The sequence below is a fragment of the Morone saxatilis genome, unplaced genomic scaffold (assembly GCF_004916995.1).
Source record: "Morone saxatilis isolate NCDOM2014 unplaced genomic scaffold, NCSU_SB_2.0 Contig21, whole genome shotgun sequence".
NCBI classification, from domain to species: domain Eukaryota; kingdom Metazoa; phylum Chordata; class Actinopteri; family Moronidae; genus Morone; species Morone saxatilis.
The window spans coordinates 7,559,974-7,585,363 of NW_023339774.1; the positions used below are offsets into that span (position 1 = coordinate 7,559,974).

Here is a 25,390-nt window from a genome sequence, read left to right on the forward strand (position 1 = left end):
ACACACACACACACACTTCTGCTTCCACTCTGATTTTATAAAGGTCAGTCCCCATGAGCAGCTGTCTAGTGTCTACTCGGCTCTTCTCGAAACCTTAATGCTATCCCCCCTCTCACCGTCTCTCTCTTGTAGACACGCACACACAAACACACACTCTGCCAGCAGAACAGCTATCAGCTCATTCCCTGAATGAATCAGTGGCTGTCTGATTTCTCTTTTCCTTCTTACCTGAACATTTCTCTCTCTGTGACTCAGTGTCTCTTTCCTTACTCGTCTCCGTCCACTCTTCTACCTCCTCCTTTTGTTCCCTCTCCTTCTCTGTTCAACTTCTTTCTTCTGCCTAGTCCTATTTCATGCTCAAACTCCTTTGGTCAATTTTATACTCTATCATCAAGCTCATTGTCCCTCTCCAACTACTCTTGGAGATGGATGAAATAATGTTCCTTTAGTCACTCAAAAGAATCAGCTTTGATTGAAGAGTAGAAAAAGAGTAGAAAGGCCCTCCTCTTAAGATAGACCCCAAGTGGATTTAAGTTTTGTGTGTGAAGTGGCTAATCAACACAAATAATGGCTATGATTTGTTCCCGGGAACGTGAACAAGTTGCAAAGATTAGACCCACTTAAGTGAAAAACTGAAAATAGATTGCAGTTCTAGTTTGCCCAAACTTCTGAGATGGTGTTAAAATAGTAATTCTATCCAAACCAAAAAATAACAAATATAAATAAAAGTTTCTATTTGCATTTTCTATGGCCTATAGATTCATAATTTCTGGGAAAAAATTATCTCTGACTTTTAATTTGGTGACACAACTGTCAACACATCTGAACAAACACTAAGTAATCTGGATGCAATAAGCAAAGAAAATGGGCTTAATATTTCTGCTTGTTTGTTTTTCAAAGCTTGTACAAAATTAAAATTAAATGCTAAAAGATAATGGCATGAAGGGTTTTTTTCCCATTTGGACTAAAACAGAAACTTGCACAACACTGGATCACACCAGCACAAGAAAAAACATGGGGAGGAAGGTGAAACAAAGTGACTTCAAATAATTATAGGACGAGCTAAACAGGTGGCACATTGGATTTCACTGGATAAACATAACTGAAACCAGTCTTAAGAAGGGTTTTAGCTGTGAATATGATATTAAGTGTATTCAATCTTTTTTATCATAAGTGAGCCCTATCTCTACAGCTCAAGGGAGCAAAACAAAAAAGTCATGGCTCTGTCAAGTTTAATTCTCCAGTAGAGAGTTAATTCCGGGTTTTCACCAAATGTCTGCTTACTAATAAGACATTTGCCAACATGCTTAATGTGCTCAGGGCTCTGTTGTCTTCCATGGTTACTGCTGCTGATGTTCAACACACATGGCTGGAAAATCATTCAAACACACGCACAGTCTGTTTTCCTAATCTTCACGCAGGTTGAAGATGGATGCTGCAGCATTATGCTAATGAGCGTCTCTGCTGTCCAATCACACGCTTCACTGACTGAAAGACAGGCAGAGGATGCTGATGGGGGAAAAAAAGAGAAAGATTAAGAAAGAGAAAGAGAGGGGAAAGGTAGACGTAGATGGAGGAAGGAAGAGGCGATGAGGGCAGCCGTGGTGAGAAAAATATGATGTTTAGCAAAAATCTCGTATTTAGAGACATTTTTAAACGATTTCCTCTGAAGTTTATTATAAGCACTTCATTCAGTCAAACATGCATTTTAAATGTCCAGTGTGTCACATTTAGGAGGTTCTATTGGCAGAAATGGAATATAATATTTTTATTAGTATATAATCACCTTTTTATCTACAGACGCCATGGGTCGCCTTCCATGGAGTCCGCCATGTTGAAACACCATGTTTGTACAGTAGCACAGAACGGACAAACCAAACGCTGGCTGTAGACAGGGCTTTTCTTTTTTTTACGTGAGATTGCAGCCATCGTAGTTTCTCCTACGCACTTCACAGTTCGCTTTCATTCCCAGGTTGTCAAATATAGAGTGTGTAAACAGTGTTCCGTTAGTTGTAATCTGAAACTTCACTGTCAGATGCCAATGAATCCTACAAACTGCCTATGACCTCTATAGCCTCCAATCCCAGAATTGTTGCACATCTTCACCCAATGCATACATTAGAGATTTTCTGTGCTATTCAATATGAATTCCAAGAATGTTTACCACTGTGTATAGCTGTACCTTTTTCTCAGCCTCTTGTCTGGCGTATTGAAGCAGCAGCGGCTCTCCATGCTTCTTGTAGTATGCTCTCTGACAGCGGTCTGACAGAGCCGGCTCATTAGGCAGGAAGTTGCTGGCCCACACCTATGATGTAACAGGAAGCAGAAGGAAGATGGAGGAAGATGATGATGAGACGAAAACCTTAGAGTTTTGTGCAGTATGTGTGTACAACTCTCTGTTTAGAACATTACAGAGGCAACTGTGCACTTTTTCCAACTGCCCTTATTCCAAATGACCTAATTAAATATATAATTTCATGGGGTTATTTATCAATACCACTCGATCAATAAATGTTTCACAAGTGCAGATTATTTAGGTTTCAAAACTAACCTTTTTCCATCCAGGCTGTTTAGATTGATAAATAGGGTTTCTCCAGGCAGCCACTGGCTTACATTTATTTCAGTACTGCGTAAAAATCAACTTGCCGACACGAAAATATAATTAAGACAGGTACTTCATCACAGTGAACCACATCAGCCTTGTTCCATGTACAGGCATTAAAGCCTCAATCAGGTTCTTAGCATTAGGATTATTAATCACAAAAGCAAAACAATTTTCTGCCAAATGTGGGACAGCTGTGGTTATTTCACATCAGAAATGTTTCGTCTGTGCTTGGGTCCCTGGTCTGAAGAGGATGGGGCTCCGTTGAAAAAGGTGGTCATGTTCATGTTTTTCCTTGGATCAATCATGATTGAGCAACTTTTGAATCAAACTCTGTTGACAGCTGTGGGGTTGTTTGTTTATATTGCAAGGCCACTGTCAGTACATGACATGCAGAAAGTCCTGAGATGCATATTAAAAATGTCAGCCACAGTGATACCTGCCATGTGTTACCCTCACAACCTCTCTGTTTCCATACAGCCTCCCTTTGCAAAACTGTCTCTCATTTATCCCCAGCATATATATCAGCACCCCCCCCCCCCCCCCCCCCGTCTCCCTCAGCCGATCATGCTATAGCACCAGCGTCACTTTGCTGTAGTGGTTCCAGCTGTTCCTTCCCTGCTGGCCGTCGTCTGTGACTCTTGACCTCATTGGCTGAAACTGGGTGGGCCAATATTTGACTCGTTTACTGGCAGTGTATTCATCCCGGTTTCCCAAATCCATGGCAGTTGTTGAGTAGTAGTGTGATGGCTGAAAGTGAAATTCATTAAATGAGTGCACCATACAACAACGATACATTTAAGTATACACAACAAATTTAATGTATTAATCTTTCTTTCTTTTTTAAACACAAAAGTATTTTTTTAAAATATATAGGTGTGTTTGGATATTAGTGAGAAGTCATTTTAAGCAATATTAAAATCGTGTGCTCAAAATTAAGATTGCAAGTTTAAAGCTGCTGTTTTTGACTGAGACAAACAACATTGTTGAAACTTTCCTCTCATCAGCCACCAACTGTCATTCTTGTTACAAACAGTATTACTCTATATGAGACGTTGGTATCTTAACTTGTGAGTGAAGGAGTAAACATCCCTGGAGGAAACAGGCAATTTAAGCTCTAGTTAACAGAGCAAATACTTCGGGTTCATTTCCGTTTGTGGAAAATATTCGTCTGCATCACTACGAACCTCCACAAACAGGCCCTACATTCATTTTTCAATCAAGCTTGGGGAAACGCTTTTTAGGCAGCAGAATTACAGTAGCTTCATAAGTGTACTTCTACTGCATTTCAGAAAAGCTTTTATGGATAACAGTGGAACGTCACAACAGACATTTGGATAATTTATGCTTGCACTTAATGGTATTTTAATGGTCTGTAAAAAGCAGCGCCAATGACTCGACACAGGTCACTTGTGACTCACTGTTGCGATGATAAAGTCACTACCTGACGATAACAGGTTACTAGGAGTTTTAAATAGGTAGTATTTACATGAATGGTTTGTCATAAGTAGCATTCACAATAATGGACAGCAAGCATAGGCGGAATGCGAACTCAACAGTGTAAACGTGTGGCAATATATATACCCCTTATTTGTAGGGTAGTGTATATTATACATATATGAATATATATATAGGTAGTATATACTATATATATATATATATTAATTCTCTGATGAGTGAGACCTTTACCAGAATATTGATTAGTTGCTGTACTGGGGAGCAAGTTGTTTGTGTGTTTATAACTGACAGTAGTCAGTTTCTTGGTTTCTTTTCATTACTTATGCATATTGTCCTGTCTAGGAATGTCAGCAAACTGCTTTCAGGGAGTATTTTTTGCCTATTTGTCCTAATTTTTAGAGAGTTTTTAGGCCTATTACAGTACAGCTTTACTGAAAGTTACATATTTGTGTCACCAGGAGTCAGTTTTACCAATTATAATATTCCATCACGTGAACAGAGTAATAATCAGAGGCATTCTCTGCTGCTTTAAGCAGCACTGCTTCAGGCTGCATAGCAAATTGTTTTCTGATTAAACACTCCTCCACTTGTTCACCCAGAATGCATTGCAGGAATCACACTGACATAGGCTCCTACAAATTCTTTTGTTTTATTTTTTCATCTTTGCAACAGGGGAAAAAAGCTGCATTAACTTGCATGAAGGACATGTACAAAGGGTCCTCTTGATCAGGAAATTTATTGTTGTTTTTTTTCATTCTGAGGCAGTTTATTAATGTCCTCCTGCTGGCCTTGCCTCTAGGGCACATATCATATAGCTGTATGGTCCTGGGTTTAGATAAATAAATAAAACTTAATATGCTAAAGAAAATGTAGTAAAAATATATTTTTTTAAAGCTGGAAATGATCAATGTTTTCTGGCATTTTTGCCGTAGGCCTTAGTAAGATTACTGCAATGCAAGCGAAAAGCAGCTTAGCGTAATATTAATATGAATGGCTTTTGAATATTGGCTAAAGGGAGTACAATGTTTATGATCATGATCCTTGAAATACAGAAAGAGAAAGACATACGGGCTGTATAATAGTGTGTGTGGATATATTTGCAAGCCTGCCACCATCTGTAGCTGTGGGTCTATTTGTATACCTGTGGTTTTGTATACACGGACCTATCATCTATCCAGCAGCACATTGTTGTTCTCTCATGTATTATCTTTTCTTTTCTCTCCTGGTCTCTGAGAATTACAAAAGTAAATATACGAAAGCATTTGCTCTATTCCCACAAGGTATCACTCTTATTAGCTATTATGATACCATCGGTCCTTTTAACTTCCAAGTGTTTCTCTTCAAGAGTGAAATACGTACTTCGGGAGCAAATATGAACTCAATACCCATCTGCACCTGAGAGGCAAATGTTTTCAAAAACGTTCTGAGCACTTCACAGAATTCATACTGTATATAGTTTGTGCTACTTACGTAAAAAAAAGGATATTACTATTCCGGAGGCATACATTTTCCTTCCTCCACTTACATAAAAATACATACAGCTCTGCTCCTATGAGACCAAAGTTATCAGAAGCAACGCTGCCTCCAGAACATGATTAACATTTTCTGTTCGTTATTCTTCAAAGTTTTAGATCTTTGCTTCTTACATTTTGGCCTGGAGGGGTTGTCTGGCTGTACACACACACACACACACACACACACACTACTCATTTTCTTGGACTTTGATGTCTTAAGAAAGGGAAATCTGGACTGTAGGAAAAAAGGAACAAAACTGCTAAAACTTTTAAAAAGCTCTATCAAAGCCTGGATCCAGGTTTGACTTTCTTTTATACTGGATCATATAAAAACAACACGTTTCTTGTGATTTGGCAGCAACTACAAACAAGACTTTGACAACAGCTATATACACGTATTACATAAATTATTATTATTACATAAACCATCTTAATCAAAAAAGTTTCTCCTTTCACAGTGGTTGTATCTGACTTTGTTTTTTAAAAGCAACTTTCTAAAGTAACAAACAAATAACACTCCTCAACAAGGAGACATATTGGTCATGGAACATCTATAGTGTGTTAAAACTATGTCATTCTGAGGTCACACACTGCCATCTGCTGTTATTTTGTATATTACAGCTCTCGGCCCTTGTTTTTACCTTTCCTGTTGGAAGTCAAATATACATTTTACTCCAAAAGCCTGAGGACTTAAAATGTAACTGATAAACCAGAGAGGAGGAACTTATTAATGCAATCAGCTGCAGGACTCTTACGTTTCAATAACACCTTTAATGAGATTCTGTCCTCACCTCAGAGACAGTAAACATTTGCAACTTTCCTCATTTTAAATGTCACATATTTTTTGTGGCAATATGATATTCTACTGTCATTAAGACCATTTTGTTCTGCCTTTTACTGATAGTGGTTTAGACTCCTTTACACACGTAATACGCATGAAGGTGAGGAAACTGCTGCTGTACTGGACAGCAGTGAATAATTCACTATTCTTAAAGGAATCTTTATGTACATTTCAATGTGACTACTGATTTAAGTCCTTAATATTCTCATAGTTTATTACCCAGATTTCCCCACTGGGAGAGTGAATGAAGGGATATTACCTGTACACATAAATACTGATACTGATGGCTTTGTCTTCCTTCGTGTACTTCGTGCAGCTTTATTGGTTTCCTGCGTTGCTTGGATAGCTGACATATTATTTTGACCACACTGACAACAGTACTGCTGTTTAAAATTCCATATATCACTTTGTCTACCAAAGCTAACCGTCCCTTCTGTTTTTGTCATTCTCCCTTCTGATTGTTCTCTTTCTCAGCATCACACAGCGAAGTGACAGTTTGAAAGGAAATGTCTCTGTCTCTTGCTCTCGCTCTGAGTGGTTAATCTTGCCTGACTCACCTGAATAGGCAAACATGAAAAGACAAGAAAATGCCCAAACAGTAATATAGACGTGATAATGTGTTTCGTGTTTGTAAATCAGAAAGGGAAATAAATGATAGACAAATGTGCACTTTACATAAAATATGGCAAAGGCACACAGTCATTGGTAATTTCTAAATGAAGAGTCAATTAACAGCTTCTATGCTGAGACTTGTCTGACTCCTTTTCAACACATCACTGTTATAGTGAATCTGAAAAGCCAAAGACGTGCAAATTGGACCACTGACACAAATTGTATTGTGCTCATGTGATAAAAGCATTTGTTATTTGATGTTAATGTTGCACCTTGAAAGTAGCTGTATTGAAAGAAGTGGCTTGTGTATGTGTGTCAATTTATGTATTACTGAACTTCATATTCTTTCTTCAAGGACATTTCATTTATACATGTAGTGGAAATCGCTCAATGTTTACACATTTGGTCAGTCAAATGAATACCCTTTTCATGTATACGTGTACATGTGTGCATGTCCTACCTGACAATGAGGATGTGGATTTGAACAACCCATCATAGCTCCTTTATTCTCAAAGATCTAAAAACAGAAAATAAGAGGAAAAGTGAATGTGCCTGTACTTTCACTTGTACGTACAGCAAGCATGGGCAAAGCTAAAATGACCACAAAGATAAGAACAGAAGAAAAGAAGAACATTTTGGTGGTGCATTGATGTGAGCACTGGGCTGTGACCTAAAGGAAATTCTGTTTTCCTTAAGAAGTCAAAGATCAAAGAGGACAGGTCTCTCTCAAGGACCGAATACAGCAAACCATTGTTGATGCAGGTGACTAAAACAAGATTGTCTCAGGAGGAACCGATGAACGGACTAATCTGGGACAATGGTGCTGTCCTTGGTGCTGATATTTGGTGGTTAATACACTGGTCTATTCATAGTTCATTTTTAGGGATCCCAGGTGATTCAGTGCCTTCTTCTAGGACACTTCAAAAGATGCAATGCCATAAGCTATCCAACATCTATCAACCCTCTAGGGTAACAGGGTGGGGATGGGTCAGAAGTGCAGAACATGAGGTGTCTAGTAGTCATAGCAATAGCTTATGTGGATCATAAGTATTTGGTGCCAGTTGACACACTGAACAAATAAAAAAAGCAGTGATTTTTTTTCCAGATGCAGTGAGAATGTCATTCCAGCTATATTATCTAATGATGTACCATAACCAGTAAAGATGTACATCATCTTCTAACTTCTGAATCTATCAACAAAAACACAGTGTCTTTATTTGCTGTAATATTCAGCAAGTGATATAGGAAAAATTTAATTGCTAGCTGTATAAACTTTGACATCTTATCTTATTCATATCCTTCTCTCTCTGCTGCTGCTGCTGCTGCTGCTGTTTGAATTTGCGAGTTTGCCCAGAGGCATCATTAAAGTTTTATCCAATACAATACAAGACACATTAAAATGAAAAATTGGAAAGAGCAGAAAACGAAATGATCAGTGACGCCGGAGTGCAGGGTGAAAAGATTACCTGTTACAATTTTAAAGGTATCCAGCCCTGGGAGAAATTACATCAATAATGTGTGTGTGTGAATGTGAGAGGAGTGTGTGTGTGTGTGAGTGCACATCCCATACCTGAACCCAGGGGTATTTGGTTCCTAGTTCTTCAACAAGCCCTGCCCACTTGTCAATTACCTTGAGAACCTCATGTTGTTTCATAAGAGGGAGCGTGACGTCAGACCAGGGATGGAAACACATGACCTTACTGAAAAAAGAGATGATGAAAGAGAGAGAGGGTGGCCGGAGAAATGTTAGATGTGTAATAATACCACCATATCATTTGAGATACACAGTGAACCATAGAATTCCCATGTACTGGTCCAAATATGTTGAGCGTGTCAGAACTGAACTGAAATATCTCCTTCTTGAGAGTTCAAAAGGGTTGCGCTAAGGATTGAAACACTGACAGTAGCAGTGTACTTAGCAAGCTTTTGTCTGACATTCCATAGTATTTTTGAAAGAGAGTTAGCAACACTGGATTAAAAAAACCTGCACGCTTTATATGACAACCACAATCACCATCTTAGTTAAGTGTGTTAGCATACTGATTAGCACTAAAAGCAAACTAAACAAATAAACACTGAACTCTGATGGAGGAAAACCCTGGACAAAAATCAGCACCTCTCATGGAACATTCTGGACTTATAATACAGCATTTTATAGACATTGAACTCCTTTGACTCCCCGGCTGTATCCACTTTATAAATGTTTTGAACTTTGTTCAAAAACTGTTATGTAATGTTTTATAATAAATCATATGTAATGAGTAAAATTTAATAAAGTTGATAAAAAAAGCAAAGTAACGGTACAAAATGTGGTGATAAACAGGAATATTGGACAAATTAAATTTAAAAAAAAATAATGGTGCTAGATGACAAGTCACAGAATCAATGCAAAGCTTTTACAATTCATCTCACAGTGAACATGAATGTCTCTACCATATCTAATGGTCAATAGTTATAGTATTTTAGTCTGCAGGAGATCAACATACCTAGAGTCATGCTACTAGCATTGCTGTTCCTGTGTTGCTAAACTTCCCAAAAAGTATAATTGGGGGTTCAGTGCTTCTTGGCACTTTGACAGTAGCATCTGTGAGTGTGAAATGTTTTAGTCTTGCACTGATCCAAGAAAAAAACTCTATTCAAAAGAAGTTAATTCTCCACTTCTCACGCTGTCTTTGTTCTTTCTATATTTCTTTATTATTTATTATGATGTTTCATGTGGTTGTTCTGGATGTCATTAATAAGTCATGAATGTGCAGCTGCTGTCTTGCCTGGGTTTCCCATGAAATACGTTAAAAAATGCCCATGGTCTAACTGTACTTAGGACTGGCCTGGTTAATAAAAGTAAAAGTGATGCTCTGTAAGGTTCCTAGAGACCACTTATCAAAAATAGCCCCATGTCTTCTTTGACATCTTATCTTTGGACTTGTGGTTGAGGATATTCTTAGTGGGGCTTTTTAAATTGGAAAATGGTTGCAAGCGTAACAACTTGCAGATTTGGATTCATGTTTTTGTTCTCAAATACTATCACAGACAAATTTGACCAAACTTCAGTATTAACCTACATTATTTCCATGGGCTGAAATTCATTATTCTGATCCTTTGAAATGCATTTAATTCAGTTATATTATTGCCTCCCCTAAATCATTTTAAATATCAATGGAGCGGTTAGTTAAAAAGTTCATTCTTGTTAGTGCAACAAAAACAACAATACAATATAGTGCTTTACAATCCAAAAGGGGTGTTTAATGGGCAAAAAGAAGACTTCTAATATTAATAAAAATAAAACAATTATTAATTGGAAAGATGACAGGCTGGGATTGACTGACTGATTTGAGAACATGTGACACATATCCGGGGTCAGAACATCCAGTTTTTGAGGACAGCTTCTACTCAAGATATCCATCATGATATCTGAACATTTTGTGCTGGAAAAAAAAAAAGACCAACTGAAATAAAAACATGACCGTGTCATTATGTTTTAAGCACTTTATACAGAGTTTAGAAGTGTGTGTAGTTAAGCCTAAGTCCTCAGTCTGTGTTTGTGTATGTGTTTAAGAGGATACCATGTATATATGTTTTCTCTCAGCCTTACCTATCATACCCAGGGGATAGCAGCTCGACAGTCAGAATCAGAAAAATGAAACTTGTATTGACAGACACTCTTAGGGCCGGAGCAGCTAGTACCTGATCAATAATTGAACAAGACTTTTGTGGTAATGCTCTGAGCAAAACCGAATGGTCGTATTTATGAATTGTTCATGAGTATTATGAGCTCCCGGCACTCCAGTGTGTGTGTGTGTGTGCAAAAAGACCTCCAGCAAGCACTAAAAATGCCTTGTTGTATTAGTTTTATCAGTGTGGGTTGAAAAATGTCTTAGAGACTAATTTCATACTAACTGAGCTTCTTGTAAACAAAGTTTTTTTTGAGAAGAAGTATGTATTTTGGTGTGACAATAAGTAGGGACACACAATAATTATCAGGACAGGTAAATGATATAAATATATTCCTACACAGATATTGGGAAATGTATATTATTATAAATAAGCTAGATAATTAAATGCCAGCCATCGGTTCATATTAATAATAATTTATTTGGAATTCGAAAACAATTGATAGACTTTATGTTCTATGACATTCTTGTGAAGTTTTATGATGAACATTACTAGAAAAAATAAATTACCATTTGAAGTCAGAACTTTTTGTTTACTGTTATTGTCATTAGTGATGTCAGTGAGTTTGGTTAGAACAGAGCTATGAAACATTTAATCATGTAAAAACTACAGGTTATGAACTTCTTTTTAAAATACAGAGGTGCAAAATAATTGGTTATCTAATCGTATCGGCCATGAGAAGCAGGGAATTGTGGGTTATCGTATCGGCTGAAAATAAATCCATATCGTGCCTCCCTAACAATAAGATAAATGGAGTGTACTAAGTAGTGTTGAGCAGTACACAGAGTACCTATTCATTTATTTAGGAAGAATTTCAAAGAAGCAGGAATTATATAAGAGCTAGCTTACATAGTGAATTACAAATTAGAAGCAGGTCTTGATTTCCAGAAAAAAAATCCTTTAAACTACTTAAATTTGAACGACTGGAAAAAATCCAGGATCCATTAAAAAAATATATTATTGTTTTTGTGAAGTGCATGATCTCACGTTGTTAAAATTCAGAAAGACAATATTCGATTTTTGTTTGTCAGTCATATCCAGGGCAATTCTTCGGAACAGTTCCTTTCAAGGCAATTATATCAGGGCTGTACAATAAAGTGTTGCCAAATCTTTTGCAACAGGATTTAGGACCATTCTGCTGAGAGGGAATGTATGAGAAAGGGTGATACAATAAGTCATTAGGAATTTTGTCAACTCCTCCCTCACCCCATTCCTCGTTTGTCTCCCATGACCCAAATCCCCAAAATCTCACTTCCCGTTTTGTTTTTCTTCTAATTGGATCTCTGAATTTTGCTTCAGGGCAAGACTGAATCTGTGTGGGAGAACAGTGTGAAATTTAACAATCAATACAAAGACAACGCAACACGCCAATCAGTGCTGTTTCTCTGCTTCATTACTCTTATGAGTGTCTCTGGAAAGAAAAAACTGACAGCCTCAACATCTGCCAACACATGGGATTTAAACTCTGAGCACTGTTTTCAACCAGCACATGCAGCACAGTGTTTTGATTTAATCTATTATTCAGTTGTTGTGTAACTCTGCTGTCAGGCAGAATCATCCAAGGATTCGAGAAATGTGGGATTGTTCATGAGCGTCTTTCAAGATAAAAAAAACAAAACAACTGTTATCTACAGACTGACAAACCATATATCTTTGATATGATATGAAATCTGAGTGGGTTGCATATGTCATGAAGCTTCACTTATTGATCCATGATCCAACCTTATAAGCAAATGTTGTGTGCATCTTAGGTTTCAGTTGGCGCCGTAATTATACGCTACTTTGTATGTAAGTGCGCGCTAACAAAGGATTAACTCTCGTGTTTGGCTCTTCAGCCCATCCACTGACTTTGTCAAGTCCACATTTCATGTCTGAATACAAGATACTCCCAAAAATAAGCAAGCTTTGGCCACAGGGAAAGCTCTTATCCCCTATTTACCATCACACCAGGTCTGGGATGAATAACACTGGACTGAAATCCATGTCATCATAACGTTCAAGCATCCAGTTCCTATAAAAAGGAGTGGTAAGAAAACATCCCCATCTGCTGGCGTCACAGAAGATACACACACATCTTAGTGTGTGTGTGTGTGTGTGTGGTGTGGATTTGTGATTTTGTTTTCCATGTCCTGAAAACAGGTGGCATGCAGCGCGTTGATTAACAAAATTAGCTTCCCCTAATAGCTGATTAGGATGATGATGATCATAACAATGAATGAGAGGTGCCTCAGCATGACTGCTCTGATTGCACTCATCAGTTCAGATTTAATTAGTCATAAATTTGAATGCATCATCATTTTTAAAAAGGAACACTGATTAAGATGCATCCCTGAACAAATTCTAACCTTCCAACCACATGTTCATTTATATTATGTGTTTAATATTGATCTCATTGTAGCATTGTATTAAAGGAGCAGGTACAATATCGAACATAAATGTTGCTATTTGATGTATTGGAACAGATTTAGTTTAGCATTAAATCTTCAGTCCCTTGGCATGTGGGAGTGCATCAATCCAAATAATAATAATTACACATAACGGTTAAACCTTCACACAGTAAGAAGGCACATATTGATTATGCCTGTAATATGTGACATGAAGCCTTGTTCTTACCAGATGCCCCTGGCAGCTTTAGACTGGAACAATGGATGTTGATCTGAACCTGAAGAACAAAACAGCAAATGTAAGTTGTTTTAAAATTCAATATGTTGTATAATATGTGTTACACTTTCAACAATTAATTATCTTTGTCATTTTAGGCACAAGTACATTGATCCACTATTCGTCACGGCTGAAGAGTTTATTGTGCCAAGACAGTATCTCAGAAATATTTTGTGCCTAACACTGAAAATTATTAATCTTCTCTGTCTTAATAATTCAAACAAAACACACACACACACACACACACACAACAAATCCCAATTTAACCCCTGAATGTGATGACTTCTTACAGTATTGTTACAGCATGGTACTCACCAGGATCTGGAGCATCTGGCTGCAGAGCGGGGAAGTCATTTTCAAAAATAAAAGTGCTGTCATAGTCTGAATTTACCTGGAGAGAAACAGACAGACACAGAGGCATAAAAAACAAAACACAAGATGTATTTTGTCGTCCGAAGCAAATAGCATTTATGTGGGCCTATGTTGTTTGGTAGCTTTGGTATCTCTTCAGTTGTTATAGCGAGAAAGTTCGCTGAGGTGGGACAAGAAAGTAGTAAATACTATGTCTGAAAGGCTGGGAGACCCATTTAAATCTTTCAGAGTTCAAAAGAAACCATAACCAAACAAGCTGCCATTAGCTGTGTAATGCAGGCCCATGTCTGCATCTGTTGAATTGATGCATTTACCTGCTCTTACCTCGCCATTTGCACGTGTGTTCCCGGGACAGAGTGGGTTGCGGGGGTCGTATCTGGGTATGTGTTCCTCAGGAGGTTTTTCTACTTGACCTGCCCAGGGTCTCTTCATGCGGTGGGCCGACACAAGGACCCAGGTGTCCCTCAGAGGATTGTAACGCAGGTGCTGATGTTCTGAGGGGTTTAGGAGACAAGAGACAAGGCGATGTATTATACAAACACACACCAAAAAGTGACCAATCTAATCACGTGAATGTGCAGGGAAGTCAACCTGATGAACTGGTCTATTTTATCCTCTTTATCTGTATCTGTATCAACTAGGGCACTGGTTCCCAACCTGGAGGTAGCGACCACCACTAGGGGTCGCCAAAGCTTGACAGGGGGGTCACAAGACCTTCTTGATTTTAAGGGATGTAAGCAAAAGTAAAAAATATACACCGTAGGCCTATATCTCAGCATTTTGTTAATTTCTGTGAAGAAAACTAAAATAAATATTTAGTTTTTAAAGTTAAGATTACTTTTAAGATCTAAACTTTGAAGACCTGAACAAAAGCTGTATTCACAGAGCCTTCACTCTCTGATAAACATTAGAAAAGTATGCAGTTCGAACTACCAAAGAGCTAATGGAACAGTCAAGAAAACACTAAATTTGTCCAAAAAAGAATACATAACACAGACAGAGGATTGTATAAAAAGTTCCTGAAAATATTAGGAAAACCCATATTCACAGGAAATAAATAATCTACTCAAAATCCATCCAAATCTCACAATTTACACAAACTTCCTGCAGTTATTGTGTTCACCATTTGGGTTCATTGTACAGTTCACCAGTTGTTCTCTACTTTTATTGTATTAAATATAATATGAAATATTATATTATTATTATTATAAAAATATGCTGGTCTGCAGTTTACTTAGTGATAGAAAAGGGGTTCCTTAATGTAATAGGTTGGGAACCACTGAAGTAGAGGTCAGTGTTGATGTGTCTTATTGGAAGTTACCAAGCAAGGATGCAGCTAATGCTCCTTTTTTTAAAGAATACATACTTTAGTCTATAAAAAATGGCTAAAAATATAATGCTATAGTTACTACACATAAGCAACAAACACTTAAACCCACCCAAAAGCACTCAGGCACAGATAATGAAGGTATATATGTGGATTATAGCAAATGTTGCTGCAACCAGCAGCAGTAAAAACAGAAGGAACTCATGTCACGAGACTGTAGAGCAATAACCACACTGCCAATACAGACAGACAGGCCTGACAAATAAACTTCATCATCATCATCATCACTGTCCTGGGTTTACCGATTTTACATTGACATATTGATTTCAGCGAACCTATACGTTTTATTTTACAGGGAAATTCAATGTGAACAAACTCCGTTGAAAAATATGTTAATTTGAAGTCTTTCTAATATCGGAAAAGCCCGCTTCGACGTAAAATACATTTTTTACGACATTTTATGAATTTCTAGGACCCACAAGTAAATTCGGCTTGTAAATAATCCACGAAGGGTCACGTTGGTTTGATAAATTGTTCAACTTTCATTGCACGCGTTTACAGTGACTTTATGGACACAGTAAGCCGACAATAGCAATAGTGTGTGTCGGTAGTGTGCTAAATCCATGCGAAGTTCAATAGTGTATCCTATTTAGGCACTTGTAAATACTGTTCGTGTGGATTTGGCGTTAAGCAAGGAAAGGTAAGTGTTTCTGAACTTGGAATTATTTCTCTGTAAAGACGTAAACAACACTTTCTGCAGCTCCAGTTCCCGGATGAATGAAACCAGCTTTACAATTTATTAAGTTCCCAAAGCTCCGTACCTTTCGCATCAAAGCTGACTTCTTTTGTGCCGCTCATGTCGGTCAGTGTTGTTCGGGAACCTCCGCTGTCAGTTCACTGAACCACCAGCTCCTTCTGAACTAACAGCTGCTGAATACTGTCCACACAAAAGCTGCTTCCTGTTTTTACAGGAGAGCACAAACGTGGCTCTTACGGATAAATCAGCACGTGATGACAAAGCTCTAAAAGTAAGAAAAAAAAGGGCGTAAACAACCAAATAATAACAATATGATCACAGTTAACAGAACTTCTCAAAATGTATCTTGGTGAGTAACTATTTTTATATAAACTAAGCAAAATAAATAAAAACGACCTAAAGGGGGTTTTACAGTCTGCTGGCAACCCTGAAATTGCCGTCGCCTGTGCGGCTGCCTCGTCCTCTGATTGGCCGAGCAGCCCCTTCCCGCCCCCACCTGACCAGGAAGAAGCTGTCGTTTGGACCCCACGCCTCCTCTGCTGATGGCGTGTTTGGAGCAACCTGTCTGCCTCTTTTCCCACGTGTAGTCCAACCTGCTGCTGTGTCTCTGTCTGTTGAGTGTAGTTTTAACCATGTCTGTAGCCAGGACGTTTTTTAAAGTGTTTGTGTTCACCGCAGTCTCCGTCCTGGCCGTGCTGCTGCTGCGGCAGTGGATGGCCACCAAGCAATACGTTTTCAACAAAGAAGACATCGCCAAATTGGCCAAACAGTACGCAGGTGAGTTTGGTGAGGAAGAGTTTGACGTCTGAATCGAGTCGAGACCCACATGCACTTCACTTCAATGCAGTTTAAAGTAAAACTACACGATGGTTTGTGGCCCGAGTAGTCCTCCTCCCTGCCTTCCTTAAATACTGTAAATGTCTCTAATCTCAGGACAGGACCATGAGCAGGCCTTCTCCAAAGTGGTGGTGGAGCTCAGGAAGAGGTAATGATTACATTATTTTGCATCAGAGACACATTCAGACACTTACTGGGGCACCACGTACCAAGGCTGTACCTTACTGCAGCGGCCATGGGTTTGAATCCGACCTGTCACCCCCTTCTCTCCCCCCTTACCTGTCAATCTCTGGCTGTCTTATATCCAATAAAGGAAAACAGCCCCAAAAATATATGAAAAAAAGAGACAAATCAACTTTTAAAATTGTGATTGACCCATGTTCAGACAGTCGACTTATCATTTCTGTTTTTCAGTAACTTGTCTGATGTGTTTGTGTGTTTTATGAGGTCAGGGATTTAAGTTCTGGTGTGTGTTTTTAAAAAAAACAGCTAATAAAGTGTAACTGTAGGTATCCTGGCCACATTCTGCCAGACGAGGACCTGCAGTGGGTGTTTGTGAACGCCGGAGGTTGGATGGGCTCCATGTGTCTCCTCCATGCCTCGCTCACAGAGTACCTGCTGCTGTTTGGTACTGCAGTGGACACAGGAGGACACTCAGGTGAGGAATAAAGGATCGGTTCCAACAGTGATGATATTTGAGTTGTTAAAGACGTTTGATGAAAGAAAAGAGCCATCTAAATAACACAAAATACGCAGTACATGCTTACGTATTTTACATGTAACATAAATACTTGGGAGCCTTTTTCTTGTTGCTTGTGACAACTTAGCATTTGGTGATCAATCTGTATAGGAAACAACATAAATTTGACTCCATCTCTGCTCTCTTGTTCTGTCAGGTCGTTACTGGGCTGAGATTTCTGACACCATCATATCCGGCACCTTCAGACAGTGGAAGGAGGGGACAACAAAGAGTGAAATATACTACCCTGGTAACACATTTGAATCTGCAATTTTATGTTGTCACAGGAATGGTTTTCTGTATATCTTAAATGAATGAGGTAAACGTACTTGGATGAAATAGTGGGGGGTTTTGACCAACAAATCATCTTTCCCCACAGGTGACACCATCGTACACAGTGTAGGCGAGGCCACGTCGGTCCAGTGGAGCGCCGGGACGTGGATGGTGGAGTACGGCCAAGGTTTTATCCCGTCCACGCTGGGGTTCGCTCTGGCAGACACCCTGTTCAGCACACAGGACTTCCTCACAATGTTCTACACCGTACGCGTCTACGTCAAGGGTCTGCTGCTCGAGGCTGGTACGCTACTCACAGAGGCCGGAGTTTTCTGAGGCCTCGGATCCCCCATGCAAGGACAGTGACATCAAAAAAATTCTCCTTGTCATCGCAAGCCATTTTACCCCGGACCACAACAATCTAGCATTTGGGTAAACTCCTGTGCTAGATCACTTACAGTTCACATATTTGTACCTGGACTTGTAGACAATTCAAATTTGCATCAGTACGGTTGATCACATCTACAGTCATGTTCTTGCCCCTCATTAACACAATCCAAAAGAAAGTGTTTGAGTCTCTTTCACTTTTACCCTGTCACATTAAACTGCATCAACAGCAGTGCAACATTTACCACTCACTTAAAGGCTATACGGCTCACTAAAATACTAACACCCAAGAACAAGAGAACAAGTCATTCTGAATCACGCCGTAGCCCGCCGCCCTCTACACAGTGAGAGCTCAAACTGCAGACACAGTTAGTGAGGTCTTAAGTACCCATAAAACACGGCGTCTGTATTTTTATAGGATCTGGCTTAAAGAATCGAGCTTCATCGGCGGTTTTCACAGGTAGTTTACAGTCTTGCCAAATCTGAGATTCTTCTGGAAGTAATTTATTACCAGGCTTTTGAGTATTGACTCTTTTAGCAACCAACCACTTATAAAAATAAATACTGACTATTAAAATGCTGAAGCTGTGATATGAAAACTTGCTGTTGACCGTCAAATGTAGGGCTCAAGGAATTACTTTAAAAACAAATATGCAATGCAATTTGGCTTGGAAAAAAAAAAGATTGAACTATATAAAGCAAAGCCAAAACCACTATTTTCTTAGTAAATACCCATTTCATATTTATATGCATGTGGACTCTAAGTAAACCAGGTTCTTAACGAAGATCTAACTTAAACCATTCACAGAAACCAAAGTCAAGAAGTACAGGCTTAATGTGTAAGGGTTCAGTCATTTTTGGGAGAGGTTTATTCACTAAATCTAATCACATTTGTAGCCCTACGAATTATTTTCAAACTGAAAAGAAATTGTACACCGCATACTGGTGCTGGTAAACATCCACAGATATGTCTTTGGAGAAATGTAGGGGTGCCTTTGAAATGTAATTCTATGTGGCTAAGTAGATGGAAGAGAAGCACTGCTGTTCTGTACTTTAGACCTCTGACGTGTTATACTGTAATATACACATCTCATTAATCCATTTAATGGGATGGATTGAATTTGTAAACTGCATCTGAAATATTTCAGAGCGCTTTAAGAGCTTAAATAGAGTTGGTACAATCATTTTGAAAATGTAACTGCAGAGAGAAACTTGAATCATTTTGTGCTCCGAGTAAGTGAGACTACTTGGCTACAGTGGTCTCAGCCTCCGTTCATTGTCTGGAACTTTGCACTAGCCCAACAGGGCAAAAACAAAACACTATCTACATGCTTCTGCCTCTACATTGTAGAATAACATTGAGCAGAAAATCATTGTCATTTAGAATTATCATTTGTGTATTTTACTTGGAATTGTACTGCACAAGTAAACTGCTGCTGAATCCACCAACTCCTAGTGTCAACCTTTTTTCAGATGAAAAAGCCTTATTTTCAGACTGATGCCTGAACCAGCAGAGTCACATATAGTGTTTATATGGAATTCAATTATACTGTATTATACTCTACCACCCTACACTGGAGGTAATTGATTTATATGCATCAGTAGCAGCATGGTGTCATGGATGGATGGCAAAAAAAAAACCGTACTTAAAAGCTCGAAAGTGCAATTTACTGTAAGGTAAAGCTGAAAACTGACAGTGCCAGAGGAAATAAATGTTTTTGAAGGAAAATGATATAAGCCTGGTTTATTACCTGTTTCTACATGCACACTTAATCAAGATCAATTCCAAAGAACTCACCTGTGCTGGGCCTTAAAAGTCATATAGTGGTTTTCAGCACCATTCAACCCAGAAGGCTATAATCCCAGTGCGTATTACATCCCAGTGACTTCTAATGGCAGTATGTGCTCCATCACAGATGCCGTTGTTCTAAAAAACATACAAACAAATAAACAATAGGGGTTATTTATGGTGGTAAACACAAGCTGAGTGAAATCACAAAACTGATCTTATATACTCCAGAGAGTTAATAAAAATAGAGATGAGGTTAGGGATCGTGGGTAGGTGGAGGGATGCTGCGCGAACAGATGGTGTTATTCAATAAAACAGGCCAGCGGAATAGAGGATAGACGCATCAGTCCTCATCTCCGTCTGTAAATGTCAAGAGGATGCAGACAACCTGATTTGTTGTCATCATATCCATGAGAGAGGCCCAGGTGATGATGATAGAAGCGTGTATGTATTTCAGGTGGGTGTGTGTACTTTAAATGTGTGTGAGAGTGTGTGGAAGTGCACTCTTTTGTACATGTTCTACATATCATAGCCTGTATGTGTGTGTGTTTATATTATGTACTGTATATCCACCCTGATGTCCCTTCCTCACTCTATCCATCTGTGTATGTGTGTGTTACTATATTATCCCAGATATAGATTTAATGTCAGCCTAATAGACTGGCCTGACCCCACCACCCTTCTTCTCTTTAAGCCCTTTAAAGGAGATGTATTCAGAATCGAAGACGGGCGACCGGAGCTGAAATACCAGCGTGCCCAGGCAGCGGCCGTACCTTAATGGGATAGATGGCGGCCTTTTTGACTAATAGCTCAGTGTCTTCCAGGCCGATGATGTCCTCCTGTGCAAATGGATGTCTTAGGAGTGAACACAAACACAAAGTTATGGATGCAAGTGGAAAAATATATACAAAAGATGGATACAAACAATAAAATAATACAGAACATGATTCCCAGTCACACTAGCAGAAAGGCAGTCTGTGTACATACACTAACACGCATCCTTGTGCGATTAGGCTTGCATAAACAGGTGTCCTTCTGAATGAAACATCAGATAAGAGACATGGATAGAACCTGGGCCTTCATTAATACATAGCTTCATTTACTCACAACAAAGCTCGTCCCTGCCCTCTAGTGGACATATGCAGTATCGAGCCACTTGATATTTAAATCTGTTTACATCACAACATAATGTGGCTGCAGTTATATTTTTCAGCTGATGGCAATATTTGTGAGCTAAAACAACTAAAACTTAAATATCACAACAACAGTGCTATTTACCTGCGAGTTCTGTATTTAATATCAACATGCATGCCTTTGTGATGTGCTGTAGAAGTACGATACTATCAGATATTGTTCTTTAAATATAGTTTATTTAAACTTGCCAGTTTTAATTATTGGTAACATAATATTTATTTATCATATTTTTCACAACTCTCAACCACACCTTATATCATGCCTAACCCCCTTTAACTTATAAACATGTTTGGCTTTGTAATGAAGAATTTAAAAAAGCTGTTTTATTTTATACTTTAGAATAAATTACGTACATTTCCAAACAGGGGTACTTTACCCCTATTTTGCTAATACAAGCTCACTGTTAATGTATAATGTAGGCATCATGTGTAGTAGTGTTTACACACACACACACACACAGGGGAGAGACCGGATAGTCACATTACACCTGGATGTACGGTAGCCCCGAGGGGAAAACTAGAGCCACACGAAAACTCGGCTTCAGAAACAACTGCCCATCAGAAAACTGACAGACAGGCAGGCAGACAGACAGACTCACTGTCTCACTGACCCTTCACAATCATGATGGAGCTCTCATATCAATCTATGAAAGTCGCCCATCAGGCCCGGGAGGCGGTGAGTGACGCAGTGTCGGTTGCTTTGACGCACAGCTGTTGGCAAGCTAACAACTTTGAGCTAACTAGCAGTGGTTAGTTGGGGAGAGGGGCGTAGAGATAACGTCACCTCTGGTTGGCCACATTAACGGGTGGCACTAACTTTAGAGTTATCATAACATGTGTCCAGGGCCAGGGTGTTGTATTTTACGCATACGTTATGAAGCAAACAGCAGCTGGACTTTCACAATTTGCGTTAAAAGCGAAGCAGTTAGCCGTTGGGCTAATCCGGCTAGCACTGCATGCATCAGAGCCGCAGGTAATCGGCGTCTGCTGGTTGCCTAGTTACCGAGTCGGGTGGCTCGTCAGTTGTGGCACTCTGTCGCCCTCTGCTGGTAGTCTTTCTCTCCCCAGCACATCCCAGTACTCCGCACTGTGTGTGAACCACCAGGAGAGGAAAGGCAGCTCGAATATAACTAATACTCGAGTAGTGTTGCTTTAACATTTTGACTTGTGAAACACAGGTGTTATTATTATAATTAATAAGGGCTGCATGGTATTTAGCGTATATATTTCATGACTTACTGGCACACATAGTCATTTTGGAACAAAGCCGTCATTAATGTTTTTCCACTTATGCATTAAATGCTATTTCAAGTTAAAAAAAAAATGACAATCCAACCACAGATAGTGCCACACAGGGACTGAACCAAACTTTGGATGACTGGAAACATTAGTGCAGAAGTTAGTGTTAGTGCTACTGAGTGTCAGTGCTGACAGTGTTCTGTGTTTGCTGTCCAACAGGATGAGCTGAGGACTGAGATGAGGAGGAAGAGCCTCCTCATCCTCATTTACCAACACCTGCTGGGGCAAGGGTCAGTATGAAATGTGACATTTTGGATGTTGTATGGTGTTTGCTCATTCTTTAGCAGGCAGATGGTGGTCTCGCCTAGAGTTTCTTGGAACAAGGTAAAGGTTAAAGCGCAGGTTGGGTTTGTTTGCTGTACACAAAGACATTTTTGAACAGGACAGCTATTGATGAGTCGTGATGTTGCAACCTAGACCCAGTCTTAGTTTGAGTAACAGTAATATAAGTAATATAAAGACTGTGCCAGTTTATATTGGGTTTATAGTAACAAGCCTGCAGAAGGCAGTGTGTATGTATGTGTGTGTGCCTGTACGGAAAGTGTTGGACTTTATAGGCTACATGCAATTCATCAGCAAAACACATCAAAACTAAATCACGTTGGATTCCTCGGGCTCTCACAGCAGACATAGTTGACCTCGTTTGTGTTACTTTTTGACCTTTTCCATTCGCCAGCTACGTGGCTGCAGCACTGGCCTTGGACCAGGAGACTAATGGAGGTGTGAGGAGGTTCGAGGTTTGTGATAACATCGATCTGGAGATGGTGCTGATGGAGTACGAGAGCTATCACTACGTCAAGTTCCAGAGATATCCCAAACTCATCCGGAGAACAGCCGAACTAGGTATATAACCACTGCTAAAATTAGTTCTCCTGCTCAATGGGATGTATTTGCTGCTAAATTCTGAATGACTGGGATGTGTCAAATTCAATTATGGTCAATATTTTCTGTTGCTTTTTTATGTCAAGGTGAAAACAGATTTGCAAGAAGTGGTGGAGTAAAGAAGTGAGTCTCACACCTTTCTTTTTATTTCATGTTTAGGATGTAATAGTCATACAATGTCTGGACTTACCAGTGATGGTGGACCTAACCTCTTCCACTGAAAGATGTCTTCTGTGTCTCTCTTTGTCCAGCAGGAGTCCCTGTCCAGCTGTGAAGCCTCTTCCCAAAATCAACCCATCCCAGAGCCCGCAGTCTGGAAACGCAGCCAAGAAGACAGCTGCCAGTTCACATACTAATGTACAGCACTAAACACAGAAGATAGAAAAAATGATCAGAATATTCAAATTAAAAGGGATTATTCTGACATCCTGATGACTGTGTTTCTTCCAGGAGAATGGCTCTTCTGTTCCTCCAGAGACATCAGAGTTTGGTCTCAACGTTTCCTCCATCAGAAATGGACTAGCAGGGGAGTCAGCCATGAACAGAAAGGTACTGGGGAGTGATTTATGTTAGTTATAGACGAAAGTGATAGATTTTTATGGACTACTTTTATTTTATTTACACTACCCTCATCCAGTAAAACTAGAAATTATCAACAAATTACATAATCAAATAAGAATTTTGTCATTGTTGATGTTTACATAGAAATGATCTCTCACATTTTCAGTGATGATAGAAGCAGTTTTTGTGTATTTTGTCACTTTTATGGAGACGTTTACTCTTATGCCATAAAAAAAGAAACCATTACTACCTAAACTAGCACTGTATGTGGGGTAGACATAAATAGCATGAATACAAAGCATGCACATAAACAGATAAACATGTAAAACACCTCTTCATCGAAATTGGAAACTGAATCATTGCTGTCAGTTTTGTACTTACTATGGCTATGTTCCCCTAAATGTGTCAAATTCTTGTGTTGCTTAGACGACTGACGGCAAGGGCTCAATCTATGAAGCTGTAAAAGGATCTGGCACTGACTCAGACCACATGGTAATTACACTGGAGCCTCTGAGCAAAACAGGAAGAAAAAAAAAACACTCATGATGAGCCTCATGTAAATCAGGAAAACATATTATTTTAGATTCAGGCAAAAATATTATATCAGATTTTTTTTGAGTACTTGTTAAGACATTTTAATGGCACAAAATACATGAGATACAAACAATAGTAAAACTAGTTATAGTACAAGACTACCAATAATGATTATTTTTATGCTGTGTTACAGGAACGGCTGCTGAAGCCGCTCAGTGGCTTTTCTGGAATGAGCGGTGAGATGAGAGAACTGGCTGCAATCATCAGCAGGGTACTACACACACACTCAAATACTATATTGCAAACGCTGACAAACAAGAACCACGCATGCTTCAAAACAAACATGTAGAGGAGCTGATTTTTGAACTTGTGGCACAGAATGTGAAAGTATGCTGTCAGTGATTTATGCGATACCGAATATGTCCATTAGAGAGCAGTGCAGAGCTTTGTTGTGAATGAATTGATCTGTTGTATTAATGAAGGCCCAGGTTCTATCTATTTCCCTTATCTGATGTTTCATTCTAAAGGACACCTATTTACACAAGCTTAATGTGTGTGTGTGTGTGTGTGTGTGTGTGTGCGCGCGTCCATTTCTAGCTGCTATCTTCCGCATGCATCCCTCACTGTGTGTTTGTGTGTGTGTTCACCCCTAAAGGACATCTATTTGCACAGCCCCAATGTGCGGTGGGAGGACATCATCGGCCTGGAGGACGCAAAGCGATTAGTCAAAGAGGCCGTCGTCTATCCCATTAAGGTACGGCCGCTGCCTGGGCACGCTGGTATTTCAGCTCCGGTCGCCCGTCTTCGATTCTGAATACATCTCCTTTAAAGGGCTTAAAGAGAAGGAGGGCAGCAGGGTCAGGCCAGTCTGTTAGGCTGACATTAAATCTATATCTGGGATAATATGGTAACACACACATACACAGATGGATAGATAGGTAGGGTGGCAGGAATATATACACACACACACACACGTTGCCACTGCATACAGAGATTGAACATACAAAACAAAACCATCATACAAACACATCCGTAGGACACACACACACACACGTAAAATACATACACGCTTCTATCATC

The 25,390-nt window shown here is 39.2% G+C and overlaps 3 protein-coding genes across 3 annotated transcripts in view; 2 read left to right on the plus strand and 1 right to left on the minus strand.

The window, feature by feature from the left end:
- galt (galactose-1-phosphate uridylyltransferase) overlaps positions 1–16,052 on the minus strand; it is a 27,744-nt gene extending 11,692 nt beyond the window's left edge. Inside the window, exons 1-7 of the mRNA XM_035667615.1 lie at positions 15,881–16,052; positions 14,057–14,226; positions 13,676–13,751; positions 13,313–13,361; positions 8,598–8,727; positions 7,488–7,544; positions 2,183–2,305 (exon numbers count right to left, since the gene is read on the minus strand). Coding sequence (XP_035523508.1) covers positions 2,183–2,305; positions 7,488–7,544; positions 8,598–8,727; positions 13,313–13,361; positions 13,676–13,751; positions 14,057–14,226; positions 15,881–15,917 — 642 coding nt within the window. The 5' untranslated portion in view covers positions 15,918–16,052. The remainder of the gene's footprint in view (positions 1–2,182; positions 2,306–7,487; positions 7,545–8,597; positions 8,728–13,312; positions 13,362–13,675; positions 13,752–14,056; positions 14,227–15,880) is intronic.
- Positions 16,053–16,300: 248 nt separating this feature from the next.
- Positions 16,301–19,692, plus strand: sigmar1 (sigma non-opioid intracellular receptor 1). Its single transcript, XM_035667616.1, has 5 exons — positions 16,301–16,593; positions 16,750–16,801; positions 17,163–17,311; positions 17,550–17,642; positions 17,772–19,692. The coding sequence occupies exons 1-5, from the start codon at positions 16,449–16,451 to the stop codon at positions 17,999–18,001; spliced, it is 669 nt and encodes a 222-aa protein (XP_035523509.1). The 5' UTR covers positions 16,301–16,448; the 3' UTR covers positions 18,002–19,692.
- Positions 19,693–21,584: 1,892 nt separating this feature from the next.
- Positions 21,585–25,390, plus strand: part of katnal2 (katanin p60 subunit A-like 2) — a 7,182-nt gene continuing 3,376 nt past the window's right edge. The window contains exons 1-9 of the mRNA XM_035668047.1: positions 21,585–21,710; positions 22,493–22,563; positions 23,010–23,176; positions 23,302–23,338; positions 23,470–23,572; positions 23,666–23,764; positions 24,203–24,268; positions 24,504–24,581; positions 24,966–25,064. Of these exons, the coding sequence (XP_035523940.1) occupies positions 21,657–21,710; positions 22,493–22,563; positions 23,010–23,176; positions 23,302–23,338; positions 23,470–23,572; positions 23,666–23,764; positions 24,203–24,268; positions 24,504–24,581; positions 24,966–25,064 (774 nt within the window). The 5' untranslated portion in view covers positions 21,585–21,656. The remainder of the gene's footprint in view (positions 21,711–22,492; positions 22,564–23,009; positions 23,177–23,301; positions 23,339–23,469; positions 23,573–23,665; positions 23,765–24,202; positions 24,269–24,503; positions 24,582–24,965; positions 25,065–25,390) is intronic.